The sequence below is a fragment of the Quercus lobata genome, chromosome 10, assembly GCF_001633185.2.
Source record: "Quercus lobata isolate SW786 chromosome 10, ValleyOak3.0 Primary Assembly, whole genome shotgun sequence".
Lineage (NCBI taxonomy): Eukaryota > Viridiplantae > Streptophyta > Magnoliopsida > Fagales > Fagaceae > Quercus > Quercus lobata.
This window is the reverse complement of record NC_044913.1, coordinates 20,412,765-20,431,025: the sequence shown is the minus strand read 5'-3', so window position 1 is coordinate 20,431,025 and position 18,261 is coordinate 20,412,765. Positions and strand designations below refer to the sequence as shown.

Genomic DNA, 18,261 nt, shown 5'->3' with positions numbered 1-18,261 from the left:
CCAGACAAATGCGGTTAAGGGACAAAATGGTAAAACATTGGCCACGGTAGGCACTATAAAAGGGCCCTTGCCGTGCCCTGAGAAAAGGATCGAAAAACAAAGTATTCACAGAGTAAAAAAGAAAAGCAGAGTAAAAAGAAAAGAAAAAAGATAAGAAAGAAAACAGAGAAGAAAAGAGATGAAATTGAGGGAAAAAGAGAGATAGTTCAATGGGCATGCACCAGTAGGTCGGTTTCCCTCTCTCCCCCTTCAAATCCTGCTCTCTTCCAAAACGTAACAAGGACTCCTTTTGGGCAATAACCATTCAGGTCCAACTCCCTCAAAGCCATTAATCCCCACGGCAGGATCTTCTCCTAGAAGATTATTTGCATTGAGAAGAGGCATTCTCCCCTCTTTGGCTTTGCTTCAGTAGACTAAACTTAAAACTTGATTTATGCCCATTTTTGATTAGTTCATATTATTTTCTTTCTCCTTTACTTTTTCTGTGAATGACATTATCATGACTGTAATCATGCTTTATAAGTAGGGATTACATAGTCATTTATTTAAATAGTCAGAGTACTCTATTTTAGCTATTATTATCTGAAACAGTTCTGCTTGCCGTAAGCCCACTCCTGGCAGATAAGGCATAATTTGTGCACAAACCGGCCCAAGTTGAGTTACAATTGTACCGGCCCCAACTCCCTTACTCAGAAACATTCGAGCCCATTATCGCAGGAGGTAGCCCAGCCCAACGCACAATACGCAAAAAAGGCCCCCTACACTCATTATGAAGGAAGAGAGGTGAAGTTCGGAATTATTTTAAAGCTGGAGGTAGAGACTTTGATTGGCCATGGATTTGCATTGAACATTTTAATTGTGTGCTCAATCAGCAAGACAAAGTTTGATTCTAATGGGGTGGTCTAGATAGGGACAAACCTAGAATTTTAAGCTACTAGGGGTCGGAGTAAAAAAATAAAAATAAAAACTCCAAATAAGCATCCATATATTATGAAAAAATTATAAATACCTAAAATCATTGTTTCAAAATACATTAAGATGCAATCATTTATCAACAAAAACAAAATATTTTTTTTTTTTAATACTAGGATGGCTAGGATTTTTTTTTTTTTTTTTTTAAGTTAGAACATTCATATTAGTGGTGGTAAAAATTTTAACTTTCAGCACCTCAAAAATTTATTTTATCTATTTTATCACCCCACTTTACAATACACCCAATATCAAATGTTCTATTTTTTTTTTTTTTATCACTTCATTTAAAATAATATAAACAACTTATTAAAATAATAAAGGGAGCGAGATAATTTGAGTCTTTTAATTGAAAGAAGAGATATAATCTTAATAAAATATATATTTTTTTAACAACATGCTACAGTCAACTGGTATTTATACTAATTTACTGTATTTGCAAAAAAATTAGCTTTAGCTTCTCCAATAACACATGATTTTTTGGTTCTTTGGTGGTAAAAAAAAAAATGGCTAAAATACAATCACTATTGTGAATATTTTTATTATTTTTGTTAAGTTTTTGGGTTGGATAGTTGTTTTTTGGGTGAGGCTAGTTAGGTTTATTGAGAAGAAGGGGGGCCTAAGGTTTTGGAAGGGGCCCAACTACAAAAATGAAAAAACAAAATGGACCTAGGACGGGCTCGGGCTCGCTTGGGCCCCCACCTAGGTCTAGTTGCCCTCATATTAGGAGAGTAATTTGTTGCTTCCCAAACCCAGGCCCCTCATGTGGTGGGGTTGGAAAGCAACTCTTTCCGTGGGTCTTGTTTCTTTGTCCATTACTCTAAAAAAAGAGCTTTGAAAGTACACAATGTATTAAAGTTAGAGGATAGAAAATAGAGAAAAAGATGGAAAAATATAAAAGTTGAGGGATAGAAAAATTTTTTATTTGATTGAGAGAAAAAAATGAGGATAGAAAATATAGTTTGTATAAAATCACTCTCATACCCACTTAGATAAACAAAAAAAAAAAGGTAACAAATTATACTTTTATTAAAAAATTGTGAATGGATGGACATTTCATTATAAATAAATAATTAAACTGAGGAAAAAAAAAAGATGGCTTGATGAACAAGAAATAAAACCAAAACAAATGAGAAAAAGTAAAACCAACGTGCCGTAGTGTAACATCTTTTTCTTTGGTTGTGGCTGAGGGGGGAATACCTATCTCTAGCAGAGTTGACAACATATCATCTTTTATGACTATACACTCATATCAAGACCTTCCAGAGTAATAATTTTCTCTATCCATGCCCAAGTAAGTGGCGGCTCCAGGATTTTTTTCCTTGGAAGGTCAGCAGTGGTGGAGCAAGGAATTTATCATGGGGGACAAGTAAAAAAATAAAATAATTAATTTCTTTTATACATACAACTTCCATATTATATATGTTATACAATAATCTAAAATAGTATTCTAAATATAATTTAGTATAAATATTGGTAAGACAACAAACATTGAATGCATAAAAAAATATAATTGAATAACTAATCATACACGTGGTCAATCTCTTGGAGTTGGCCTAATGGTAAATGCGAAACTAAGAAAAAAAATAGTAATTAATATAAGTTTTTACTTTTAAAGTGCATGACTTCCAAACCATACACATGGTCAATCTTTTGAAATTGAAGCAAGCACTAAAAGATTTCTTGGATTTGGAAATCTATAAAGCATTTATCAAACTACTTGATCAAATAGAGAGAAAAACTAAGAAAACATAGAAAGGAAAAAGAAAGATAAAGAAAATTATGAAATAATCACAAATATAGATACAGATCTGTTGGTTATAACAGTAGTGTACTTTTTGTTGATGATGAAGAAAAGTGCAGGGAAAAATAACTTTATTCTACTGTCAATGGAAAAGTAAGCTAAAGTCCTAGAAAAAAAAAATGATTTTTTTTAACGAATGAGCAAAAATTTGAAACATTTTTTTTTCTTTCTTATAAATTAAATATTTTAAAAATAGTGTTATTGACACAATACTTTCACAATAGAACCTATGTGACAAGTTGTTAAAGGTAGGAAAAAAATGATGTTAGTTGTAGGTCCTGATAAAAACCAGTAATAACTTACCACATAACCTTTATTGATAAACTATTGTAAAAGTAGCATTAAAATGATCATATTCAACTTATATCAACTGGGTTTAAACAAAATTTAGGTTTAAGGGTTCAAAATTTTATTATAGGGGCTCAAAAAAATTATTAAAATTTATATATATAAATATATATTAAAAATAAAATAGAAAATAAAATTTATAAAATAAAATTAAAAAAAAAAATGGCCAGGCAGGGGGTTCATTTGAACCCCCTGGCCTTAAGGTAACGCCGCGTCCGCCCACCTTGGGAAAGAAATAGGGCCAGGTATAGGCAGTTGACTTATAATGAACTGAGCTTTAATGGATTCAATAGATTATGTAGATTAAGCCATCTACTAATTAAGAAGTATAAGTGAAGCTCATCTAAGACAGCCTTAGCTAGTGATCCATACACAGGATGGGGGGATAGGGGTTTGGGACAATTGAAAATGTATTGCTTTCCACTCCCTCTCTTTTTCATTTTGCTTAATTTTCTACCCCCACCTCACATTATAAATATGAGTTGCCTAACATTTTCCTCATCATAGTTGTCCTCTTAGTAGATATACATACACTACCAAAATATTTTGAGCTAGTTCTGCTTTCAATCGATGGAATTCTCTTCTTCTAAAATGAATCATGGACCCAAAAGCAATGAGAAAGTAGGCTATAGGTCTAACGATTACAAAGAGAAAATCTCAACCTTCCCAAAAGGAAAAGGGTGGTTGTCTGATGAAGTCCACCATTACCAAGGTTTTTGGTATAGTTCCTTCTACTTAGAAGGACTCTTGATAGCTCACGAACATTTCAAGCCTCAACCCAACGACATCATTCTGAGCAGCACTCCAAAATCAGGCACAACATGGCTTAAGGCCTTATCTTTTGCCATGGTGACACGATCCAGTTTGGATGCTTCTACGAACCCTTTGCTCACAACAATACCACATGAGTGTGTACTCTCTCTAGAGAGTGATCTAGTACATAACTCCTTTCACCGGAATCTAGACACTCCACTTGTAGGTACGCATGTTCCCTACACCTCCTTACCTAAATCTATAATAGATTCTAGGTGTAAAATAATTTAAATATGTAGAGATCCTAAGGATGCATTTGTATCTCTATGGCACTTTCTTCGCAAGGCAAGTCATAAGGGTGTCGAACCATCGGCTAGAGAAGATGCTGAGTTTGAAGAGGCATTTAAGCTCTTCTGTGATGGAGTATCTTATTTTGGACCATATTGGGATCATGTGTTAGGTTATTGGAGCGCAAGCTTACAATCTCCGGACAAGGTACTATTTTTAAAATATGAAGATTTAAAGAATGACAGTGTTTTATGTAAAGAAAATGGCTGAATTTATGGGTTACCCTTTCTCCTTGGAGGAAGAGGGAAAAGGAATGGTACAAAAGATCGTAGACCTATGTAGTTTCAAGAATTTGTCCAAATTGGAGGTGAATAAAAGTGGAAGGCTTCATGATCGCCCCTATGCAATTGAAAAAAAATGCATTTTTTAGGAAATGTGAGATTGGAGATTGGAAAAATCACCTTACATGGCTGCACATCTTGACCAAATAATTGAGCAAAAACTAATAAATTCTAACTTGACTTGACATTGAATGCCCCATCTAAGGTATGAATTACCATGGCGTATCACCCATTATTGTTACCTTTTGTTTGAAATAGTAAAAACCTGGAATCTCAAAAGGTTTTTTTGTCTCTTTCTTTTTTTCTTTTTTTTTCTTTTTTTTCTTTTTTTTTGATACATGTGACTTCGACCATGTTGGTTTATCATTCAAGGGCAAGGGTTGGATCCAGTGCATATGTGTACCAATGCACTGGACCCATTGAGATGTGTACATGTGGTAATTATTTGACATGTACAAATTCCAAAAGGTTGTTTCATCATTAAAACGAAATATCTAATGGATGGATATCTTATTTGCCCAAAAGTTATTTTCTAACTTGAATGAATTCAACTTCAAGGGTTCAGTAATATGAGGACCTCTTGACAAAAAACACAATAAAAGAATAAAACTAATGCAAGTAGAATCAACCTAAGAAATTGAAGAAACTTGTACTAATCCGACACTAAATTACACTATTTCAACTTGCATTAAGGTAATTAGGTAAATAAACTACCTAAGCTACAAGTACTATCATATTCCTAGACATGTTGACAAATCTTTATTAGAATGGGGGATAATCAAGCAAAGAAAGAGACATGATGTGGGGTGGGCCGGTGGAAGATAAAGGAGAAAAGAAAGCCCAAAAAGGACTGGAAAATCCTTAGATAACGCCAATGAGGAAATACAAATTTCAACGTTTGTTTTGTCTCTCTCAAAAAAAAGTGTACTGTCTGGCTTGCATGCTACTACCTGGGTTTGGCTTTTTAAGTTATTTTTGGCGAAGGCATGCATTCTTGAAACCTCCTTGGAAGTCTTTTTCAATTTCTTTTCTAAAGCTTAGGGATACACAACATGGACCATAAACCCCACAATTTGAAAGAAGCCAGTTTAGGGTCTCTTTAAGATCTCTTTATTTTGTTGAAACTGAAAACTTTTTACTGAAAGTACTGTAAATAAAGGTAAAAATTAACTGAAATAATACAGTAAGATCTATGAATAGTATCAAAAAGTGCAATGGAACCCATGAATAATAAAATAAACTAACTTTTTAAGTTGGAGCCAAAAGTACACTTAGTGTTATTTGTACCTTTCAAATGTGGCGTTTTCATGTTTAAGAACTAGTTCTGCAGCCTATCAATCTGAAATATAGACGACAAAAGATGCTAAACCACTCAAGGGAGAAAAATAATAATAAAAGTGAAATTGACGACTTTCTTTCAGTTCTAAAACTACAGTGGCAACCAGGAGTACTGTAATTCAATAACATTACATTCTCTTTTTATATAATTACAGTTCAAAACTCTCCTTCATCATTGTTGTGAACCGTGGTGGGAGCTAATTAACTGAACATGTAACCGCTAGATAGAAAGTTGATAACAATATAGTCCCAAAATTTATATCAATACAATGAACAGAATTTCCTGTAGAAGTTACTGCAAACAAAAATACAAGAACATGAAAGGTTCTTTTTTGTTTAAATATTATTTTGGTTCAGTTACATTATAATTTAAAAAAGATGAAATATTATTACAAGAATTGCTAACAAATAATTCTACAGCTTGTCGAAGGGGAAGAAGCAAAACCCCATTAGCCCAAAAAGAATCCTCCAAACCTGTTCACCTAGTACATTTAAACTTTCTAATGTATAAAAATTGTTCTTTTCCTTTCAAAACACTATGATGGAAAAATGAAAAAGAGAACCTTCTATCAAAGTCAAAATTTCCTACTTCTGACCCTACAATTATGCGATCACAGATTAGAGTTTAAAAATAATGATCATCGCATAAGTAACCAGCAATCAAGAAGTAGCAGATTTTAACTTGTGACACAATCTTGGAGATATGGGTGGCTTTGATTTATGTACCGTTCCCATAGAGGCTTATACCTGCGAATGGCCAACTTTAACCATGGCTTCATATTCCCATTAAAGTGAATCACCGCTGCACTCTCAATTAAACGGTTGTCAATATTTATATCATAACCCAACCCTAACACATGCCATCTCCGATCAAGTGGCTCTGTGAGACCATAGAAAGTTAGAAGACCAGCAGGAAGGGTGCCCAGCTGCCAAAGTGTCCCGTCAGCATTCTGCTCCTGCCATTGATGATACCGTGCAGTCACATTTTCTTTCCTCCATGCAATCAAATCAAAAACATTCATACCAAATGCCCATCCACACGCTTGTGGATCAAACTTTGAACTGATAATTGAGTTCGAGAAATTGAGATATTTGTAATAACGATGAAACGCTTCCAGACAAGTTTCCACTGCTCCATTCACATTTCCATGCAAATCCAACGAAAAAAGTGGTGTCAGATCCTTTTGGACAACAACATCATCATCAAGAAAAACTACCTTCTCAAGCTGCGGATAGATCTCTGGAATGTAAAACCGAAGGTGATTCAGCAAAGACAGGTACTTAGGGTTCCGCAGTTTTGGCTCAATCTTCAAATCTTGATCTCCCCCAAAATAGTAGGCCCGTGAATCTGGATCAAGGAGTTGTTTCACAATGGGAGCATAAGATGCATTTAACCAAGAAAATTCCTCAATGTTCCGCACTTCTATGGTGGACCCTTTGAAGTCATTATTAAGGAACCAAGCCTGTATTGCTCCATAGTTAACTCCATTTGTGACAATGTGGAAGACCAACTGCTTTGGATGATCAGCATTGGAGACAGTAGAGTTGACAACTACAGAGGTAGCCAGCACATTATCTGAAAAGATACAGAAATGGTAGAGATTGTTGTCTGTAAGGCGAGGAGAGTTTCTCTTGTCATCTGCAAGTTCTTGCAGAACTCGCTTAATAAGCCAATCAGCTGTGAGTTTAACATTAACACAATGAAGGCTCTTAGGTAGTGCTTCAGCTGCCAATTGACCAAACACTGTGCTTTGGACTGTTGCTGCATTTGCACGCTCTTCAAGTGCCTGAATGTGGGATTTCATTGTCATTATTGTGGTTGCAATGTCATAATGGGCGCTTTGTGCCTTAAATATGAGAAATGATAAGCTTTTAATTATTGGCTCTGCTTCCTCTAATGTGATGGGCTCCCCTCTCATGGCAGCTTTCGAAAGCAAAAGCTGGCAAGTTCTGATCTTTGAGCTCAGCTCCCACGCAAGGTGAAGGTTATTGTGCTCTTTGGCAATAATGACATAAGCCTTGGCAAGTATCATTTGCTGCGCTAGTTGCCGAGAAAACGAGGTAGGACTCAATATTTCTTCAGTAAAATTCAACTCCCTGTGGGCAACCCGTTCAATTCTTGCATTTCTCTCCTAGTAAAGGGAGCTAAGTTAGTCAAACAACAAATTCAAAAGTGATAAGCCATATTATAAACTTTGCCGTAATAGAAGTCAATTCAGAATATGAAACAATGATTTGAAAATAATTTACCTTTTGTAGATTAATAATATACTGAAAAGGGAAGGGAACCAAAAAAAAAGTCTGGCTTGTCCACAAGCAAATCAAACAAATCAAGATACTATATACCACACAACAATATATATGATTTTATCAATAATAGAAACTAAAAAAATACATCTTAGGAAGACCCTCAATGTCCATCAAGGTTAGAAAAAGCAGAGATGAAATCTACATTTAAAGTGTCTATCTTCATAAATGATGATCATGGACAGCCCATGCAAAATTGTGTCAGCTATTCATCTTTTTATCTTTCCTTTTCTGGTAGAGGTCCCTCCCAATTCATCCCAAAGATCCTTTTTCGTTATCTTTCAATTCACAAATTATTAAATTTCTGTTACAACTTGATTCAAAATCTCTATTTGCATAGTTGTTTTGGCTTGGCCTAAATGAAAAGCCACAATATCAATAAAGGAAATTCTAGAAATAAAAATAAATCCTAGAAATTGGAATTGGCTCATACAATATCCACCTTAAAGTTGAAGATTTTTTTACATTCATGATTAATTGAGGTGAAGATTACTGGTAGTGGTAACAATTATATTGTAGTGACTCAGATTTTCTCCAATAGCAGTGACAATGGTTGTCACGACCCAAAGAACTACCAATCACATCTACGTTATACCCCAAAAAAATTAGTCAAGTTACAATTAGAGTTCCTCATAATCGCTTATATAGCCCTGATTAACCTAGTAAATAATGTGAGACTCAACATATGTCTGCACAACACAATCAAATAATCAAATCTATAATATGATCCACATAATACAGAGGGCACCACAATCTCCCCCCTTAAAATTCCAACTTCTTTGTCAAAGCCCACGTTACACTGCATTGCCTCAAGCCATATGATGTTATCCGGTTAAATATAATACCATTTAACACAACAGGATAAAAGTGCCAACCAAAACTACACAATATCCCAAAAGAATTAGTCAAGTTACAGTAAGGGTTTCTCATAATCATGTATATAGCCCAAATCAACCTAGTAAACAATGTAAGACTCAACACACACACACACACACACGCACGTGCAACCCACAATCAAACATTCTCATCCAATCTAATCACATAATGTCAGGCACCACAGTGGTGGTGACAGTTCATTGATATTGCTAGGATATTTAAATAGGTGGTGGTAGCGGTTGTAAAGGCAGTCACAAAATAGAGGCACTAGTGAATAGCTACCAAAATATAGATGGGTGGCCGGGTGGCCATGTTAGTGACAAACATGTATTTTGATTTTTCTCCCCGCATCATTTTTTCTTCTCCAATTACTATCATTAGGTTTCTTATTAGAACAGGAAATGCCTTCACTCAAAGCCCCACTTCAGTTCCAGGGCTTCCCTATAAAGCAAACACTATCAAACAAATGCACATAACATATGAAACAACATCTTTAGTTTTTGTTTGCAATGGCAGATAGAGCAATGTCCTTACCAGCAAAATAGCTATGTGCTGGCACTAAGCATATACGTGTCCCTCAGCTCCCATTCTCACTTGTAAATTAAAGAGGTTTTATGTAAATAATAATGAACAGTAGAAACCAGGTCAGATGGCGTACATAACACCACACAAAATACATGTCTCCAACGAGCAGAAAATGGCATGTAGCACAATCCAAAGAGTTGGTTCTAGTTGAGAACAGCTTTTTATTTATTTAAGTGACATTACAAACCTATATTCAGAATGATACATCCAGAAGCTTCATGTCTATATTTTGACAATCTAATGTTAAATTTTGTAAGTCTGAAAGTAACTGGGAACATTTTACAACTGATTGTTGTATTTGGAAACATCAGTTTTTGGAATTGGAGAGAAAATGAGCCACAAATTGGGACACGCAATCTGAATTAATCGCCCAGGGCCCAGGGTAATCAAGTATATAAGAAAAATCATAATTAAATAGGCATTAGATTTGTTATTTTTTTCAACATGGGAATAAGTTTTGACTAACAGTATAAAGAGTTCTGAATGGAGAGTTTTATAAGCAAAATGAGGATCATCAACTCTCTTCCTAAAACACCAACATACTAGAAATCAATACTTGAGAATATAATGTGAAACATATAACAACAGAGAGTTGGTAAATTCTTGGACATAAAAATCTTAGCTCTATGAGTCTAAGGTTTATGTCAGTATAGCCATTCATATGACCTTGTTTAAGGGATCTTCTACAAAGAGACATAGGACTGTTTTTAGGATAACAATAACTACTTTAAATCTATTGTCAATAAAACTGCTGAAGAGCTCTAAAAGCTTAGTCATTTTGCAAACACATACATGTAACAGAGGATTATTACCAATGTAGGTTTCAACAGAGCTTTGACTTTTATTTTTTATTGGTAACTTACTCATGCCTGTTGGGTCTTGAACCCATAAATGCAAATTTAACCTCACAGAATGCACTTCGCCATCATCTAAGATTGTTACTGGATTGCATCCAAGAAGCCCATTGATTAGATTAAATTGCCTCCAAGTGCATGATCAAGTGCTGAAGTTGAAACCTTTGCTAGTTATTAAGGGAGATTCATGATGACTTGCAAAGAAAGATTGTACTTAGTAAATAGCAATACAAAACTCAAGCTAATATTCAAAGATGTTTGGCTGAATTTCAAGGAGATACGGTTATGGTTCATATACAACATGAGCAGTTTCCTAAGGTGCTTACAAGAAGCTTCATTCCAAGAATGTTGGTCTGTACAAGATTGTGAAGAAGATTTTTTGATAGGTATGTCCTTGAGTTACCATTAGACATGGGCATCAGTAATGTGTTCAATGTTGAAGATTTAATATTATATCTGGGACATTATGTTGATGAGAATGAGGCATAGGCTGTTGTTCGATTGCCAACAACCCCTAACATAAAGGAAGAAATCAAAGATGTCCTTGATGATCAAATTGTGTCAACAAGAGGCGGTGGCCTGGTGGGTACCTAAAGCATATGGCTAAATGGAAGAATCGTCCTCTTTTGGAGTGTACTTGGATTACTGCTTTTCATGCATAGAGTAGCCTTTAGTATATATATCATTCTTTCTCATCAAAAAAAAAAAAACTGCGACCTTTATGGGCGCCATCATTCTTTTTTTCTCACCAACATCGAGATTTTCCAAGCCGGGCAGAGATGATGGGGAACATAACATGCAAGGGTTTGAAGCCTTACAGAGGCAAGGAAAAGCTGGTTCTAGTGCTCAAGAATTAATTTGTGATGTTTTCAGATGGAGAGCTCTCTTGGGACCTTGCTTAGTTAGTCTTAAGTTAAATGGAGTCTTATTTTATTCTATATTTGATGTTGGATCAGTTTTAGTTCAATGATGGAAGTTTGGTAATTTTCAAATTCTGGAATGAGCTTCCAGGTTTCCGGAATGGGCTGTTCTTGGCTATACCAAAGGCCACAAGTCTTGTTTTGTGTTTTGAGTTCTTTTCCTATTTGGTTCAGAAGTTCTAAGATACTTTTTTATTTGTATCCTAGTCTTTCTAGGAAGGGGTTATTTAGGAGTACTAGTCCTATGAAAATATAACAAGAACCTATATAAAGGCTTTATTGTATGACTAATATAAAAGTGAGATTGATTTTAATAAAATTACAGCAGCTTATTTTAAGATTTGAGGGTGTGATTGTCTTATTCTACCTAAGTGTGATTGCTTGGGGTAACATAGGTATGATTGCCTAGTATTTTATCTTTCTTTATTTCATGTTTTATTCAGTCATCAACACATTTAAGATTTCATCAAGAATCTAATTTAGTATTGAATTCCTAAAGATCCTACAACATAGCGGCACTACTTGTAAAAAGCATACAAAAAATTAATGTAATGCATATTATTGGCTAAGAAGCATGGACATGGATGCAACATGTGACAAGGTGAAATAGAAATTCCTACAAAATTAGGATATGATAGGTGGCGATACGATAAGAAATCCTAGTTCAACTAGGATTAGGTATTAGTCTTCTATTTAAAGAGTTGTAGTACTTTCTATTGGGTTGATTATTAATGAATGTCTTCAAAATTTAAGAGCTATGCTTTCTTTTATGGTTTCTGTGATGCAATCTTCTCCGAGGTGTAATGCCAAGGAACCCTAGGTGTGATGCTTAGAAAGTCTAGGTGTGACTCCTAGAATTTATCTATTTTCTTTAATTTTACTATTCACGGTTACTATTCACAGCACTGTTCACATCAACCCAAATCTTGACTTTCTCCTTTATTTTCATTCCAAAACCCTATTAATCCTTATCCCCTTTGAAAACCCTATAATCCCTATTACTTTCTAGCCTATTCCCCACCAAAACCTAACCCTAATTCTTCAAAACCCAAGCTATTCCAGATCTGCCCCCGGTGTTCTAAATCAGATTTTGTGGTTCCCCCTTGTCCTACGTCACTCCACCACATCTTAACAGTCCAAAATAAATCAGATCCATAAAGAGGCAACCAACTCTAATTCCTAGTCTTAGACCGGTCAGACAAAACTGACATCCCAATGGTAAATTTCCCCTGTAAAAGACAAAAGCTCCTCCACTGAGGTATCCCTGTCATGTGCTATACGAAAAATTTCAGAGAAACTCTCTTGAAGAGGTAGCCCCACACACCAGGAATCATGCCAAAATTTAATGCTAATAAAACGCTTAAAATTTTCCTACCCCTTCCTAATATTCTTCCATAGGCAAATCCCACACGGGCCGTGAACACTGTTATAGTAACCACCCCCCCCCCCCCCAAAAAATACTGACATACTTATTAGTTTCCACTACCCTTCTCCACAAAGTGTTGTGTTCTGCCACAGCCATTTCCCCAGCAGAGCCTGATAAAGAATTATTTGATGCTTCTTATTGTGAAACACAGCATTGAAAAAAACAACCAGGTTTCTTACATTGACACACAATGGGATCAGTATCATAACAAGCTCAATACAAGAGACATATACACAGGAAAATTAAGCTAATAACAATCTAAAACAACTCAAAGAATGATATTTCCCGTTTGGTTTGGTAGAGCTTATTCTTTCAGCTTTTTGAAAACAGTCATACCTAGAAAAAATTAAGGTTTAAAAATGCTGTACTTTGAAATTGTGGAGTAATGGGGAGATAGTTGATCATCTGTTGTTACACTGCTCTGTTACTCTGAATTGTGGAGTTTTGCATTAAAAGATATTTTGGGATTCAATTAGTGTTAACAGAAAAGGTCATTGACCTATTGTTTGGTTGGAGGAATTGGTTTGGCAAGCATTTGTCAAACATTTGGAATTTGGTCCAGAGCAAGGGGATTCAATACCACTAGTTTGTACATAATTCTATTCTTGTGTATTCTTTAGCCTACTCTATGTCCTTCCTACATGGCATAGTCTTTTTGCAATAAAACAAATCTTACTTATCCCAAAAAAAAAAAAAAAATTGTACTTTGAAAAAGTGTGGTTTCAAAACAACATACCAAACAGGTTAATCACATTGACTACATTCGAACATATAAACCAACTTCCATGCACTTCAAATTAGATGCCTAAATATTGGTTTCAACATCCAATTCAAAATTATTGAAAAGCTTTAGATCATATCAAATCCTATTAATTGCACAGTCCATCTTAACCACAGCACCAAAAGTCAGAAACCAATTCAAATCACATCCAAGCTGCAAAATCAAAAGGGTATCCTCAAAATCAAATCCATTAACCAAAGAGAAGCAAAGCAAATGAAAGACATAGCATAGCAACATAAAAAGGGGTCAATACTCAATAGTATCCTTACCAAAGCTGTGTTTTCCACCCGATCTTCATGTTGATTATGATGAAGTACAAACAAAACGAGGCCTGCAATGGAGAACAAGCCAAGCAGCGCCCAGATCCAATGCGAAAACTTCCTTCGAACCGGGCGCCGGTACTCGGCTGCCCGCCGCCGCATCTTCCGCCGATTCCTTCCACAATTCACCACCGAATCAAGGATTCCACGCCAACACCGACACCCATATCGCAAATTCAATCAAAAAAAACTCCACCGCCAAAAATCAAGTTTTGAAACTGACCCACATCCCAGATTCAATCAATAACCCCAAACAAAACAAGACGAGGCCTATGCCTATCTCTCTCACCTTATCAAAACTTTTCAACTTCTGGGTCACACCCAGATAAGCATACAATCAAGGATTGGAGAGAGTGAAAAACACTCGGAAAACCATGTGTGTTTGCTTGAGAAGTGGGTGATGAAAATGAATCGAGCAGGGAGTGACGGTGAATCTGTAAGTGTGTATGTGTCAGTGCTTGGAAAAAACAGAGGAATTGAATTTTCAATTTAATATAGAATTTAACCGAAGCTTTTATGTACGTGACAGGAAACATGGTAAAAGCCTTAGCACATGAAACCATGTGTGATGTATTTTTACTATTTTAGCAACCTAGTAAACTCTTTTCTTTTCTTTTTTTTTTGGAGATATTAGCAACCTAGTAAACTAAACTATGACAGTGTTTGCTCAAAAAAAAAAAAACTATGACTGTGTGGCACTTTCTTTTTCTGTTTTTGAAATTAAATATCAGAACTTACCAACTTAATTGGAATTTCATTAATAAATAATAAAGAGTAATGTTAAACTTATAATATTTTCACAATAATTTTATAACAAATCTTGAATGACAAGTTTTTTTTTTTTTTTGGTCATGAATGACAAGTTATTACTAATGAGTAAAAAAATTATGCCAATGGAGTATACCACAATTTAGATGTCCAAAATCTTTCTAGTGAAATGCATACTTCTTTTGTTTTTTAAGGTAGTGAAATGCATACTTAATAAAAAGATTGTTTGTGTGTGTTTCACTTAGCTTAATCACTAAAGTTTCTTGAGTTCGAATCTCACCAACACTAATGATATATTAAGTTATTAACTTTTTTTTTTGAGAAGGTATTAAGTTATTAACTTAATAATAAAAATTTATTATTATAAAACAGATATTATAGATTCAAATTCTATCATATCTGCTTTAAAACTAAAGAATCGGATTGAGTATGGGAGAACATTTAGTCTTAGAGAAGCAAATTATAACTAGTGAGATTACTTCTTTTTCTTTTTCCTTTTTTCTTTTTTTTTTTTCTTTTTTTAAGAATGAAGTGAGATTACTTTAATGTTTCATTTTTTTGTTGTGATATAATAGTTTTTTTATTTTTTGGTAGAATGATATAATAATTCAGTCCATGGAAAATAGTATCCTAAGTCAAACCACTCTGCCCATACAAGGAAGTGTAGTAACTTGCAAGATTATGCAGATGCAATATATTTGGTCAACTTAAAATTTTTGAAATTTCGCAAATTTGATATTACAAATCAACAAAGAGTAAAAAACACTGATTTGTACATTTAGTGAACAAAAAAAAAAAAAAAAAAAATTTGATTTGTAATCTTAATCTATTAGTATTTTATAGTTATGTACTTAATCTATTAGTATTTTATCGTTATTTTGTAAGTGAAAGCCTAGAATTCAACGTTTTATCAAGGCATGATACTAACAAACAAAGATGGTCCCAAGAATCTCGATAATAGTTCCATAAACAATCCTTTGTGCTTTCCCCAAGCAAGGATAGAGAATCTATCATGCCTTGAGACACTAGCAATGGATCTCACGATCTAAAAATAGTAGGGATAAGTGTTCTTTACCATTTAACAAAAGGAAAATGTCAAAATTACTATTAAGACTCTCACACATGTTACTTCAATTTCTCATTTTTCAATAGTTAGTTCATTTATAAAATCTTTTATAGTTGAATAATAAAAGGATTGGATTCGAATCACGCATATACCAAAAAAAAAAAAAATCCAATAAGATGTTAAATTCATGGTATAGAGCAATTATTATAAAATGAATATAAGTTTCAAATCCTATCATATCTATTAAAATATATATATATTAAAAAAAAACCCACCTTTTAAATATGTTTAACCCAAATTTTATTTTGTGAAAAATGGAATTTCCATAGTTACCAAAAAAAAAAAAAAAAAAAAAAAAAAAAAACCAAAACAAAACAAACAATTACCACATATTAAATCTAAGCCATGTTCAATAAAAACAAGCATTGAGACTTGCTTGATCAAAAGACCAGCCTAATAACCCATATCCCATATCTACAAAACCGTGTATTTAAACTTGCTAATGTATTTCAACATAGCAGTTGATTTGGTCATAAGATTAAGATATTGGACTTGACTTGTTACTTAAATTATTCATTGGGACCCTATGGTACTATAAAATTCAGATTAATGTTGTGGGACATGTCATTTACTGGTTACCCAGGCTCTGACTACATATCACATGTAATTGTTATATGATGCTCCCAATTTGTTCCCATATGCTTCACTCATGATTGGGCAGTGAACATGTATATGGATATATATTATAGTCCACCCACTTGGTTGAATGCACATATATGAGTATGACTCGAACTTGACCTATAAAAGGACAAATATCAAACTTTCAAGGTTAAACTAAGTTTGATTTATTTAACAATTTCTAGTCTAAGTTTCTTGATCCCATTAAACAGTGCAGCCTGTAATCAAACATATGGGACCATATTCAAAGTTGTATATTATTACAGTTCTTTGTTTGGTCCCCTACAGAATCTTCCATTTTCTTGACAACTTCAATCTTTCACTAAATTGTAGTAAATACTTCATTCCTCGTCAGGGGGTAGGCAGTCTCTTGGGTTAATGTCAAACTCTATTCAGTCTATTAAGTGTTTTTAATCGCTTGTCATGTAGCATTTTATTTGTCCAGCCAAGAAACAAGAAACCAAACAAAAAAAAAAATGGTCATCATCAGCCGGATATGCCAAATAAGGTTTGGTATACCGATTTAAAATACTAATATTATTATTTTCGTATGTATTCTAATAAGTATTATTGTTTACTCAAAAAAAAAAAAAAAAAAAGGAGATGATATCCCACATTAGTTGTGTGTGTCTAGTATCCACTATTTATAGCCCCAGTTTACAACTACAAAGGTTAAGCCCTTTTGTAGTTGTACTCTGATTAAATAATGTATTATAAATCCGATTTAAAATACTAATATTACTATTTTCGTGTGTGTTCTAATAAGTATTACTGTTTACTCAAAAAAAAAATTGATGATTCTTAATATTATTGCTTGAGCCTTTAATAATCATTTAATACAATTACTATTATTATTATTATCATCCTCCAAATATGTTTTATCTACTCCACCAGGACAATGGATTGGGGCCTGTGTTTTCTTTTTTATATATAATTAAATAATTGGTGTTAGTTTTAGATCCCTGAGCAATGTTTAACTAATTTTAAGGCCACGCTGTTAATAAAATCAATTATGAAAGCTTTAGGTTAAATAATTAAGCATACATATCAAGCATAGCAGAAAAGTAAATATGACACAAGATATGATAACCCATGAAACTTTATGAAACAACTTGTCCCAAAGGAAAAACTTAGGGGGACTTGACTTAATCAATCCAGAAGTAAACAGTTTCACTATAAGTTGGAAATTTACAAAAATAACTTGTTCCAAAGGAAAAGCCTGGGGGAACTTGACCTAATTAATCCCAAGGTAAACAGTTTCACTATAAATTGGAAATTTACAATCAAAAATAACAATTCGTAGTAAATTTAACTTTAGTTACCAAATTGAGTTCTAGATCCCACAGACTTCCTTTACAATGAATTACTATAACGTGAACCTCTAATCCATGCATTTCAAAATCCCATTGAAGCTTTTCTCCAACATAGACCTCCAATTGACGACTCCAAGATCACACTTGAAAATTTAGATCCAACACCTTTAATGACTGGTTTGAGGCAACAACTTCTACAACACCAGATCTTAAGTTTCTTAAAAAAATATCACTGGTAGAAGATATGAGAGAGTTTTGGATACAAAAACCGCAGATCCAGAATAGAAGGCACAAGAGCCACTTCTTTGAATTGCAAAACTTTACAACAATTTTGTCTTCAAAAATAAACTTCTAAAAATACTTAAAACTTATGTTTTGCTCATGAATTGCCAACATAGATAAGACTTAACAGTTGGAAATTGAATATTTGAACTTTAAATGTTTCTATTAAAAAAACTAAAAAGTGTCAAATCAATCGAGTTACAAGTTTCTATACTTTGTTTTTATAAATTTATTTTGTGTTTTT

The 18,261-nt window shown here is 33.9% G+C and overlaps 1 protein-coding gene and 1 pseudogene across 1 annotated transcript; one reads left to right on the top strand and one right to left on the bottom strand.

Annotated features, from left to right (window-relative positions):
- Positions 1 to 3,691: 3,691 nt before the first annotated feature.
- On the top strand, positions 3,692 to 4,592 carry LOC115964479 (annotated as a pseudogene).
- Positions 4,593 to 6,149: 1,557 nt separating this feature from the next.
- LOC115963851 (probable galacturonosyltransferase 11) lies at positions 6,150 to 14,402 on the bottom strand. The gene is made up of 2 exons (XM_031083051.1): positions 13,860 to 14,402; positions 6,150 to 7,973 (listed from the first exon to the last, which is right to left on the bottom strand). The coding sequence occupies exons 1-2, from the start codon at positions 14,010 to 14,012 to the stop codon at positions 6,519 to 6,521; spliced, it is 1,608 nt and encodes a 535-aa protein (XP_030938911.1). The 5' UTR covers positions 14,013 to 14,402; the 3' UTR covers positions 6,150 to 6,518.
- Positions 14,403 to 18,261: the final 3,859 nt, after the last annotated feature.